The following is a 13,624-nucleotide window of genomic DNA, read 5'->3' on the forward strand; positions in this document are numbered from 1 at the left end:
CAGGTTTTTGCATCTAAACTCTTCAAATTTAAATTATTTAAGTATAATAACCCAATATTGTACATATTTGCCCCAAGACTGTGTCATATACGGACAATATTGGGTTAGTTTGTTCAATAAATTGAACTGCAAGTTTTACCCTAATGGTTGGTTTTGACCATATTTGACCCAAAGTTGAGTGAAAAAGAGTAATTTAATTTAGTTTAATAAAATAACCCAATATTGCCCATATCTGACACAACAACGCATCAAAATATTTTAATATTAATAATATTGGGTTTGTTTATTTAATTGAATTTAAATTAAAATGTTGGGTTAAATGCTGGGTCAAATATGGACTAAATTGGGTTATTCAATTAAACTGAAATGACACTTTTTAACCCAACAGCTGGTTTTGACCATATTTGACCCAACATTGAGTTGCGTTTTCCATGTATATAAAATCACGTTTGTAAATTTAATATGACGTCAAAACAGGACATTATACATTTATTTTTACATTTCAAATCAAATTTAACAGAATTTTACATTTTTAATTGAATTTTAAATAAACTCAACCTTGGATTTTGACATTTGACCCAACATCGAGTTATAATGATCCAGCTGTTTTCAGTGAGTAATCTTTGACCCACATCCAGCTCTTTAAAAAAATATCAACAGAATTATTGTATCTGTGAAAAATGGATCAAGGTTGAGAACCACCGTCAGCTGTATAATAGATGAACATTAAACACACACACACACACACACACACACACACACACACACACACACACACACACACACACACACACACACACACACACACACAAGAAAAACACAGGTAACTGCTGGTGTTTGGGGTTTAAGCGCTCTTCAAACCTTTAATTTAACAATATAAACACCTCAAACTACAGAAAATCTCTCATTAATGAGACACAATCTCATAACCACTGCACATTTTGCTGGATTAGGAGCTCATTTCTTTGATTTTAAACTTCTTATTTAATGTTTTCATACTCCGGGGTGATTATGTTCATGTACAATTACTTTGTTCCCCCAAAAATGGTAACAAATCTAATTTATGAGCCCCTTATTGAACAAAATGTGAAGTGGTTTTATGTCCCCATAAGCTGGAGTTGGATCTTGCTCATTTGAGAGGCATTTTTAACCAGCAGTGCATGAGAACGAGAACTTTACAAATCAATTTAAATAAAAATAAAACTGACGCTGCATAGCAGTTTGATGATATATAAACGTTCAGATGTATCCGAGACTACACTGTTAATAACGACCAGACGCCATCTCTTGAATTAAACTAGTACAACTGTAGTCTTTTACTTCAGGATCAGGAACTAGTCAAATCCAAACATCTACCTTTCTTATTATATACAAAGGTCCTTTAGAAGTAAAGAGGAAAAGCTTGCAAAGGCACAAAAGTACTTTCAATCCAAAAACAAGAAAAGAAAGAAGCACAATATGATGGAAACCAGTGACAAACAAACAAAACTCCACATGATGGACTTGTGCAGAAAATATATTTTTGTTCTTTATACATACATTATGAGTCTGACAGAAGCTGGAGCATCGGTACCAGAAAAAAAAGTAATTAAATTAAAAAACTGAAAAAAATAAAAATAAAAACAAACAAAAAAGTTGTAAAAAAAAAAAAAAATTAATTAATTAAAAAAAATATATAAAATATAAAATAAAGAAATCAATTTAAATTAAAATAAAAAATGAATAAATAAAATTAAAATAATAAAATTAAAAATAAAAATAAAAATGTAAAATTCAAAAATAATGAAAGAAAATAAAGAAAAAAGACAATAAAAAATATCAATTAAATTATATAATAAAAATTCTAATAAATTAAAATGAAAAAAAATAAGTAAAATAAAATAAAATGTAAAATAAAAAAATGTATAAAATAAAAATTAAATAAAAATATAACATTTAAATTAAATTAAAATAAAATAAATACTGGAAAAAAAACAAAAATTAAATTAAAAAAGTAAATAAACAATAAAAACTTTATAAAAGTAAATAAAATTAAAATTAACTAAATAAAATAAAAAAACAATAAAAATAATAAAATATAAAATTAAATAAATTTAAATAAAACCCAAAAACACAGATGATTGCCGACTGAAAAGACGCTGATTTTGCTGCCTGGTTTTATAAAGTGTGGTCTTGAGTTGGTCCTTAGGTTGGATGTAGTGTGAATCATGAGGTAAAACACACACATTTGTACTCTTTATGGCTTTAAATGGAAGCCTGCAGACACACACACAACTATAGATATATATTTATCTCACAAAGATATAAACAGATCACATTCCAACACCAAAACCAAAAGAATTCATTTGTAGTATTAAATGTGTGTTGATTTAAACAGATTTAATGAGTTTGTGTCTCGTCCAAATATATACACACTCCTAAGAAGTATTTTGTAGACGAGTTAAAATATTGTCTTGTTGTCAGAAATAATGAAACAAAATGAATGGGGTGAGCAAAACATTGAAATGAGATTATTTTGCCTGCCACACCGGCAGAACATTCAGCTTTCTTTGTTTTTAAGGAAAACACTTGATTTTCACATTTTTCTGAAAACAAGACTATATGTTTAGCTTGTCTAGAGAATGCTTGACGATTCAACAGTTTAGATATTTGGACTAGAAACAAGACAGATTAACAAAAGCATGTTTGCAGTGCTGTGCCAATGAGTATTTCGTAAATTTGCAATTATTCGCCCGCACGTTAAATATTAATTCATTTTTCAAATATTTCTCATCATTCACAGTATTTCCTATTATATTATATTATTTATTCAGGAGAAAGCCTTTTTGTTAGCTTGTTTGGCTGTAAAACTCTACACAGCCTTTTCTAATAATTACTATAAATGACAATAATCAATCTACTGTCTTTTGATTTTGGAGTGCAATATGACCAGTGTTGTCATGATACTAGAACTCGATACCAATCTGATATGTTAAAAGCGTCTATTTACCGATAACATTTGAGCGCGTTCTTAAACAGCGCATATTTGCCATTGTATTCACCAGTGCTCAACAGCAATGACTGTGATTGGCTCATCAGTTCACCGAACTCACGGAGTGTAACCGCAGACACAGCGACACTGGAGTGTTTTAAAGTCACGTAAATCAGCTGGTTTGTCTATAAGCTGCCATACGAGCCATCCACTGAGCAATCGCGGCTTTAAAATGCTCCGGTGTCCCTGTATCTGTGTTTACACTCAGTAAATAGCGGTGAGTTTGGTGACCATCACAGCAAATCACAGTCATTTCTGTTGAGCACGTGAATACAATGGTAAATCAGAGGGAAATGGACACTTTCAATGGACTAAATTTCAGTATCGTGACAACACTAAATAGGACACAAATAAACGTACAGTCGTGCGTGAGATTCAGCCACACCCAATAACCAGCTTCTTTTGCGAACAAATTGACAATTTCACTTACCAAACAAATAACAATCTCCATATTGTAACACAGTGATGGGGACAAAAGCCATCAGTTTCAGCGCTCTCCGAATATCCACATGTGAAGTACAGTACTGCAGAAGGGACGATTCACTTGTAAAATGTACACGGTACATTTGGAAATTCAGTCTTACAAAAATACTGTATGTACGCCTCACCGGCGGGCGAGATTAGTATGCTTTTACTACAAAGAGAGCACGCTTTTAACAAACTGCTACCTCACAAAGGAACAGCACACGTAAAACAGCTGATCTACTATTTACAATTCGTTATGCAAATTTCACAATAAAGCAGATCGTTTTTTTTTTTTTTTTAAAAAGGCAAGAAAAGGTATGATGTAAAAATAATTGCAGATACAACTACCTCACATTATGTTTGTCAATGCAAAAGCTGCTTCTTAGAGTACACTGAAAAAGTCGTTTATTTTCTTTAACAGACTGCGTGTGTTTGAGTAAGACGACAAATAAAAGTGATTTAACGTCACGATGAAGGTGATGACTCCAAAATGTGATCACAACACAAATAATAGACAGATCAAACCATTAGGAATAGTAAAGACGGATGTAAACAAGCCTTTAGTATTAATTCTAACAATGTAAAAACCCTGTACGAGTTCGTTTCTTCATGCTGATGACGAGAAATCTTCCAGTTTTGCCGAGCTTTGTCTCGCAGGGATGGGATTCTTCATCATAGCTTGCTTTATAAACGTAGGATTTCATCCTTAAATAACTCATCATAGATGCGGTTTACTGTAACAAAAACAAACCAATCCCTTCTTAAACCCTCATGGACCTAAAAGCCACGTTAAGCTGCCTGAAAACACCCAATAGCTGTGATCAGCAATAAACACCCTGTCATTATTTACTCGATGCTCATGTCGCAAAAATCTGGACTATTGTTTTGTTGAATATTTGCATTATTATTACAAGAGAATTATATAAGAGAAGCTATTATATATAATTATATAAGAGAAGCTATATTCGTAGCCGTGTTTACAGACGGAAACTGCATGAGGAGTTTTATTTGGGTGAGAAAAAATAAAGAAAAACAGTCCATGCAGGATTTTTCTTTTCTTTTCAGGCCTGTCGTTCGTTGTTTTGGTGTGAAATGTGCACAAATTTACATATTTTTTTCATACTTTATACATGCTTTGACCTCAAAAACCAATCATCTCTGTCATATACAGTTGAAGTCAGAATTATTCGCCCCTATTGAATTTGTTTTAATTTTTATTAATATTTCCTAAAATATGTTTAACAGAGCAAGGAAATTTTCACAGTGTGTCTGATAATATTGTTTTCCTCTGGAGAAAGTTTTATTTGTTTTATTTTGGCTAGAATAAAAGCAGTTATTAATTTTTTTAAATTTTAAGGACAAAATTATTAGCCCCTTTTATTCGATTATCTCCAGAACAAACCATCATTTTACAATAACTTGCCTAATTACCCTAGCCTGCCTAGTTACCCTAATTACCCTAGTGAAGCCTTTAAATGTCACTTTAAGCTGTATAGAAGTGTCTTGAAGAATATCTAGACTAATATTATTTACCATCATCATGACAAAGAGAGTTTAAAATCTATTATGATTACAAATGTGCTGAAGAAATCTGCTCTCTTAAAACTGGAGGCCGAATAATTCTGGCTTCAACTGTATAATATATATATATATATATATATATATATATATACATACATACATACATACATACATACATACATACATACATACATACATACATACATACATACATACATACATACATACATACATACATACATACATACATACATACATACATACATACATACATACATACATACATACATACATACATACATATATATTTATTTATTTATTTATTTATTAACTCAAATTGTATTACTTGACTTGTTACTTAAAAAATGGTAAATTATATTATTATTATTGTAATGCATTACTCCCAACACTGGTCCCGACCACCAAAAATATGCAGAAAATCTATTGCAATTAAAACCATTTGCAAGCTCCACAAAATTTTGCAACGTCTGCTTGCATTTGCATTAAATTCATAAAATCACAAAATCCTGGACGGTCTGAAAAATGCATTTAGATCTGTCCAGCTTTCATCTCTCGAATGTGTTTACATCTGTCCACCTTATGCCCAGGTAGCTATCCAGTAGGGTTGTCAATATATTACTAATTCATGTTACCATACTATACCTGTTGAAGTATCGTGAAATCAAGTTGTATTGCAATACTGTTATTCATAACTCAAATTTATGAAATTATAAAAATTGTCAGAAATACTATATTTTAAATGTTGTGTTAATATGTGTTATGTTAAAGTGATCTGCTGTAAGGTGTCCTTGAGTGCTTTGAAAGGTGCCCATTATTATTATGCCATTATTATTATTATTATTATTATTATAGGCCTACTTGAATGTAAATAATAATTTCCTTGTTATTAAAAAAAAAAAAAAATTATTTTTGCTCGTCACTTCATTCATCAAATGCATTTGCTCCTGTTTTAAATATAACTAACCGGCAAAAAACATTAAAATACAGATAAAAATTATACCAAATGAAAAGCAGCAAAAAAAAAAAAAAAAACGCTTCCTGTTGCTATTTTGGGTTTTTTATCTATTGTTTTTTTTTTCAGTCTAATCAGGTAAGAATCCAAGATAATTAAAAATGTCACTTTGTGAGTCGCTCTTTTTAGGAGATTGTTGTGGTTGTTGTAGCTACTAAACCATATTGACAGGAACAGAAATGAACTGATTCAGGCTACCATAAAAGGCGTAAATTCTACAGTTTTGCAACCTTAAAAGGCTCCACAGACTATTCAAATGAAATAGTTTGTTGCACAAACGTGTGAGCATTTTAGTGACTTTCCCACATGCAACATTATGTATTGTAGATAGACCGTTATTCACTATACTACCATATACAAACTACAGTGGCATCGGCATTATTTGAGCCATAGTATCACGATAAGTACCGGTAAACTATCCAACCTCTCGAATATCAGAAATTAAAACATTTGCAGTTTGTGTTCAGTTTAGAAAGACGTAAGCATGAGTAAATAATGATCTGGGTGAACAATCCCTTGCATTTCCACCACAACCAATCATCTTCCAGAGCTTGTGCTTATTTGAATAAACCTCCACAAACCACATACAATTCAAGACTGTAGCTGCATCTCATATAGTACAAACAGCCATGTGCTCTGTGTAATTCTGCCGAACGCGCACGCACCGAAGACGCTCTGCTGGAGGAGAATACAATCTGTTCACAGATCTCATCGGCAACGTTGCACAAATTCTCATCCCTGCCTACAAGTTGGACCTCTTAAATAAAATTAAATAAAACTAAAAACAGGAGGAGTGACTAACATAGAGCATCGCGACTTATGCTGAAACTGGATAAACACATAACAAAAGAAAAACATGGCTCATAAAATAGACTATATTCATAAAAGAGAATAATGAAACACAAAAAAAAAAACACATTATTCTTTTAGAAAGCATCATGACTATCAAAAAAAAGCTTCGACGGCCATGTTAGACACGTATGGGTTACAAAGCTAAAAGGGAATCTCCGACAGGAAACCCCCTAAAGTGCTAAATATATTTCAAATTCATTCACAATGTATTAGTATCTCAACGGCAACAGAGTTTTTGATTATTTTTTTGTGTTTTTCATATATTCTACTATTGTTGGCTTCTAACGAAAACAGATTAACGATGGTAATAAATGGAGAAGATTCAAGTGGAAGTCAAGAACACAAATACAAAGTTAGCAAAGTGCCAATATACTTAATGGCTTCGTGGGTCACATGATATGTTGACATTATATAAAGTGGACCCTCATTCGTCCATCAAGAAAAGGACGTCCAACACACTAAAAGCGTTCAGAAACAGATATAGAAGAGTTCTAGACGACCCCCAGTGTTGGATAATACCCACACAAGATGCCAGATGGAGAAAGGAGCATTAGCAAGCGGTGTGGACGGTGGTCTACTTTCGGATTACCTAGCTTTAATGGTCCAAGAAATCCTGTGGGAGCGACTTTCCCTGCTCCTGAAAACTCTCCAGAAGTTGGTCTATCTTGTCCTCCAGGTTGCTAGACGGATCCAGTAAGGTCTGAATCTGTGCATTAGTCTGAAGTTGGGTCTGATTCTGATCCGCACCGGGATGACCCAAAGTGACCAGCTGATCGGACAACGGCGGACCGGGAGAGTTTATTAACGTTCCACAATCTAGTCAGACACAAACAACAGGGAGTTTTATTGGGACTAGATCACACTGTAAAATAATATATGTAAATTAACCATCTGACCTATATTGATTCACGTTTTTTTGTGATCTTTCCTCTTACAACTTTTGATTAAAGCGGCTTAAACACAAATGCACAGAACTGTAATGAAGTAGCATTGTTATTGTAGGATAAAGTGTTTCAGTTCATTTTATTAGAGTGATCTGTCAAAGATTTAGACCAGCAGTGTCCAAACTTAGTCCTGGAGGGCTGGTGTCCTGGAGAGATTCACTCCAACTCACCTAGACCAATCAAGCTCTTACTAGATATACTAGAAACTTCCTGGCAGGTGTGTTGAAGCAAGTTGGAGCTAAACTCAGCGGGACACTAGTCCTCCAAGACTAAGTTTGGACACCCCTGATGTGGACCAATGGTCTCAAACTCAATTCCTGGAGGGCCACAACTCTGCACAGTTTAGCTCATACCAGTCAACCCTCTCGTTTTTCCCGAGATTCTCCTGTATTTTATAGTTCTATCCCGCTATCACCCCATAATGGTATTTTCCCGTATTTCTCCCATATTTTCAGACTTTCTCTGATGGGTGGCAATTAACATTAAAGAGCCGATCCTCCCTATACGCAAGCTATATCGCCGAACCACCAGCGGCCGCCCCTTGCTCTTAAATGAGAGTCTGTGTTGTGCTTTCGTTTTATTAAGGCATGAAAACACTTTTAAATAAATATAAAGATGGCAGGATTTCCTTTCCTTTTCATTACAGGTGTCGTCGCCCCCCCATGCAACCCTCACAACAATAAAAACAGCCCTTATTATGGTGGGCACATCCCAATGCCGAACACCTTGATTACTTGGATTAGGTTTAATTAAGGTTAGAACAAAACTGTGCAGAGGTGTGGAGGAATCGAGTTTGACACAAAATGATTATAGCTTATAAAAAATAAACGTACATAATTATAGGTTTAATAGTTAAAATTTAGTTAAAAGCGATGTTCAGATTGATGATAACCCAGGGGTTAAGCAGAGTGTGAAAACCCAAACAAGTTGTCCCAAAGCTAATGTGTAATGAGAACTGCTTTAAAACGTGCATTTTTTTTTTATTCGATGTTTGACTTAATCTCAACTAAAACATGAAGAGGGCGGGGCATAAAGTAGCCACTCCCCTTTTAAAAGCTAGCTCTGCCAGTAAGAGTGTTCACATCAAATGAAAAGCAATTTTAAAAAGCACCTTGAAGGGGGGGGGGGGTCATGTCAGACATTAGAGAGCATTTGATGGGACAATATTTGATTGCATGTGGTGATGTGAAAAAAAAAACAGTTGATTCATTTAGGCCAGGGGTGCTCAACCCTGTTCCTGGAGATCTACCCTCCTGTGGAGTTCAGCTTCATCCCTGATCAAACAAACTTGAACCAATTATTTGGACCTGTACAGCACTTGATAATCACAGGCAGGTGTGCTTGATATGAGTTGCAACTGAAGTCTGCAGGAAGGTAGATCCCAGGAACAGGGTTGGTCACCCCTGATTTTGGTGAGAGTGACAAACTGCGAGCTTTGGAAGTTCTATCAGGTTTATATCTTCTAAACTCGAATTTTGTCACTGTTTTGGAGCACACTAGCTAACCGATATCCTTAAAATCGAACATATTGATACTAACATTTCCTGAGACCTTTTAAATGACTGTTCTTACCACTGGGAATCTCAAAGAGAAACAGGCCAGCTGGTCCTGGCGGTCCCGGCTGGCTCAGGGTTCCCCCAATAGCAGTCTGGAAGAGTTGGCTGGGTGGCTGTGGAGGGGCAGTCGGGGCGGAGTTCTGCAGTCCTGACACACCAGTCTGCCCACTAAACATGGTGGCGGCTGCGGCAGCTGGAGGTAAATCCTGAGCACTTACACCACCCTGCAAGGCTGAAATTGCTGACGGAGGCAAGTAAATGTTGACAGAAGGTTGGTCCGAAGGAGAGACGGGGGTTACGCTTGCGGCACTGGGCACAACCTGCATGGGCTGCTGGTCCTGAAACAGTTCTGTCCGTGTTGAAGGCAAACTGGCAGAAGATTCATTGACACCGGTGCTCTGGTCCTGAAAAGACATGGGTTCTGCAGAGTCTTGCTGAGCAACATTCACCACACCGGTTTGTGTGAAAATAATTGATGGGTTCTGAGCGGCCTGCGCTGCTGGGACTGCGGGCTGGTTCGAAGGATTGTTGGAAGAAACATTTTCAGAGCTGGGAACCACTTGCATGGGCTGCTGCTCCTGAAAGATATTCTCTGGGAGCCGATCGGTTCCTAGCGAAGCCTGATTCTGGCCACTGAACAGCAGAGCCTGGGGGAGATCGTGAGGATTGATTGTTGTTGTACAGAACAGTATTCCCGTCTGAGTTGGTTGCTGTGCTTGATTTGGGGATATTGTGGTGATATTCGAGAATAGAGGGGCTTGTTGAGAGGTTGGCATCTGCTGCTGTTGAGGAGACTGCTGTTGCTCCATTGGGGTGGACAACTGCGTCTGTCCTTGAAAAAGTGAGACTGTCTGGGGTTCGGCTCCTGAGGTCTGCATGGGCGTGAGGAAGGTGATCTGCTGCGGCGGCTGGTTCTGGGTGTTATCTGATGCTGGTAACACACTCTGCGCGATAAACAGACTAGCTGAAGGAGGTTGCTGCTCTGTGGGGAGATTGCTGCTTGCTAGCATTGTCATGGTACTGGGAAATAAGGCTGCTTGGACCTGTGGCGGCTTTGTGGCTCCGAAGAGTACAGCCTGAGTGTCTTGAGTTTCCGTCAAGGGGTTGTGGCTCTGGAAAAGCGGCTGAGGAGGCGATGGCTGAGCAGACGGCTGCTGCAGAAAGCCAGAGGTCTGTATGGTCATGATCCCACCGGTCTGCTGGAAAAGTGCGGCCTGCTGCTGCGGGGGGTTCTGGAGAAATCCGTCAGAGGACTGCGGGAGAGTGCTAGCCTGTGTGGAGCTTTGCTGATCGTTAGTGAAGCTAGGCGTGCACTGCATTGGTATCTGCGTCTGCATGAGCTCTGATTGCAGCTGCTGCTTCAGGCTCTCCAACACCTCCTGATGCTGAAGAGTTTCTAGATTAATCTGATGCTGTTGCTGCTGCTGGAGATTGTCCAGAACCTTCTGATGCTGCAGAGTCACGATTGAACTTTGCTGCTGAATGTTCTCCAGAACTTTCTGGTGCTGTTGCTGATGCTGCAGATTCTCCAGGACTTTGTGTGTTTGTTGCTGCTGGATGTTGCCCATAGCATGTTGCTGGAGGTTCTCCAAGACTTTCTGATGTTGCTGAAGATTTTCCAGGACAGTTTGTTGATGCTGTAGATCCACGAGAGCCTTCTGCTGCTGCTGTTGCAGATTCTCCAGTATATTCTGCTCTTGCTGCTGCTGTTGCTGGTTGGTTAGAGTCGTCTCATTTCCACCTAACCGTAGGCTGTTCATGTTTTCCTGCACATGCTGCTGAAGGCTTTCTGCAGACGGAGTCGGGCTGTAAAGTACAGAATTGAGCTGCTGTTGTGCCTGCAGCTCTCTCACTGCCAGCTCCAGCTGTGCAACCCCATCCTGAGGTAGAAGAGCCTGGACCTGTTGGCGCTGGGATGGCGGATTCCTGTCTATGCCCACCAGTACCATTCCAGCACCATCTGCACTGCTGTCTTCTGGAGACAGTGTTTCTGGGGTTTCCCGCAAGAACTGCTGCGGGACCTGAGGGGGAACCGGCTGGAGAACGGTTGTGTCCTCTGACAAGGACACTTGAAAGGAGGCAGGTGAAGGAATGTCCTGCTTCTGAATGGTGGCCAATGTTTCTTGAGTTGTGAAGATTTGAGCCGGAGCTTGCTGGGAGTCGACGGGTTGGAGAGCCACTGGGCTTGGAAAAGATTTGGTGGCAGACGGAAGGACAGTACTGATCTCCAATATCTGCTGGGTTGAACTAAGAGTCTCTACAGGCTGAATTGCAAAAATAGGAAATAATTGTTACAATTAATACGCCGTTTATAAAAATTTGCTTAAGTTTACCTTCTAAACCAAAGGATAGGCAAATTTGGCCTGGGAGAGCTGCAATCTTACAAAGTTTTAGCAATGCAGATAGAATTCCGCTATCAACGCCATCTTGTGGTCAGATGTGGATATTCATTTTGCACACAAACTCACGGTGCATCATGGATATTCTCTAGCCGATGCATGTTCATTATTTGGACACTCATTATAAGGTGCATTTTGGGATAGATTAGGTGCAGTTCAAAACGTCCACTATGGTTTCAGGCTACTATTCAATCCTATAGGGGGCATTTTGGATAGAGCCTCAGACCTTAATTACCTTGTCCCAAGTTAGTTTGATTAGGGACTTTCTTGCCTACCAAATAGCAAGTCTTGATAGCAAATTTCCGCAGGACCTTCTTGCCTACCCCTGATCTACAATAAGTGAATTAAAAATGATATTACCTTAAAAATGTCAGAAGGAGTAGCATTGCAGGAGACTTCCATAGGCTCTTCGCGCTTGACCATCGGTAACATTATAACATTATTTAGACAGCTGGTTTCAGTTTGCATCGCTGTAAACAAAGTCATGAAACTTAAACTTGAAAACAATTAACAATGAAATGGTCTTAAATGTAATGCTCAGCAGTAAAACATGAAACATTAATAGTGCCACACCTTTGATCTGCTCTTCAAAGGTACAAGCCTTGACTGTGGCGGGCAGTTCTGACTTCACCGGTATTTCAACTTTCTCTGTATGGAAAGAGTTTAAATATTGAATGACGCTATCATATGTTGCTGCAGAAGTGCATTAAACTCTGTCCAATCAAGGGGTGTAACCAAACCAAAAATATTAACTACCTTTATCCAAAGGTGCGCCCATAGAATTCAGACACAATTTTACAATTCCTGATTTACCAAAACCACCTTAAATTAATGCACCCAAGTACACCTGATCTACCAAAGTTAGGCTCTTCATCCTTTCTTGGTCATGTAAAATATTCCCGTCCAAGAACCACAGGATTGGCATAAAGGCCCAGTGGCATTGAAAAGTAGGCCATTGTAATTGTCTCTTTATAGAAACACTCCACTTGTTTGCTTATTTTACAATTCCCTTAGAGTCGAGATCTAACATTTACGAATCCATTCAGCCGATCTTCACATTTGGCAGAGCACTTTTAGCTTAGCATAGGCCATTAAATTGGATTAAAAAGTTAGCATCTTGCTCAAAATGAAGAAAAAAAAAAGTTTCACAAATTTTCCTATTTAAAGCTTGACTATTCTGTAAATGCGAATGGCCTAATCCAGGGGTGACCAACCCTGCTCTTGGAGATCTACCTTCATGCTGAGTTCAGCTCCAACCCTGATCAAACACACCTGAACCATGAAATCAGGACCGGAACAGCTCTGGATAATTACAGGCAGGTGTGTTTGATATGGGTGGCAACTGAAATCTTCAGGACAGTAGATCTCCAGGAGCAGGGTTGATCACCCCTGGTCTAATCCAACTCAATAACCTATGCTAAGCTAAGGTAAACAATCGGCTGAATGTTTTAAAACAGTAAACCTCAACTGTTTGACTCTGTAAATTAAGCCTTTTCCCAACAAAAAAGTGGAGTGTTCCTTTAGGTACCCTTTCCGCAACCCTAATGTAAAAGTCCCAAATGCACATCCAGGATCTTACAATGAAGAATTAACCAATAATTAACAAATATTTCATATTTTTGTACACACCTGTTAGAGGAGTGTAAGTAAAAGTCTGTAAATCATGCGTTCTTCCTGCGTTTGTCACAACAGCGATCCCTACAGACACCGGGTTGGCCACAGTCTGGTCATGATATGGGGGAACCTTCACCACTAGATGATTCTGTATTGAAAAATGTTGAGATGATGATTATGGTGAGATACTTATGAACGATAAAAGTGCA

At 37.9% G+C, this 13,624-nt stretch overlaps 1 protein-coding gene across 1 annotated transcript in view; it reads right to left on the minus strand.

Annotated features, from left to right (window-relative positions):
- Positions 1 to 6,551: 6,551 nt before the first annotated feature.
- nfat5a (nuclear factor of activated T cells 5a) overlaps positions 6,552 to 13,624 on the minus strand; it is a 27,413-nt gene continuing 20,340 nt past the window's right edge. Inside the window, 5 exon segments of the mRNA NM_199895.1 lie at positions 6,552 to 7,718; positions 9,419 to 11,666; positions 12,162 to 12,271; positions 12,375 to 12,449; positions 13,431 to 13,563. Of these exon segments, the coding sequence (NP_956189.1) occupies positions 7,498 to 7,718; positions 9,419 to 11,666; positions 12,162 to 12,271; positions 12,375 to 12,449; positions 13,431 to 13,563 (2,787 nt within the window). The 3' untranslated portion in view covers positions 6,552 to 7,497.

The sequence above is a fragment of the Danio rerio genome, chromosome 25 (assembly GCF_049306965.1).
Source record: "Danio rerio strain Tuebingen ecotype United States chromosome 25, GRCz12tu, whole genome shotgun sequence".
Taxonomy (NCBI): Eukaryota; Metazoa; Chordata; class Actinopteri; order Cypriniformes; family Danionidae; genus Danio; species Danio rerio.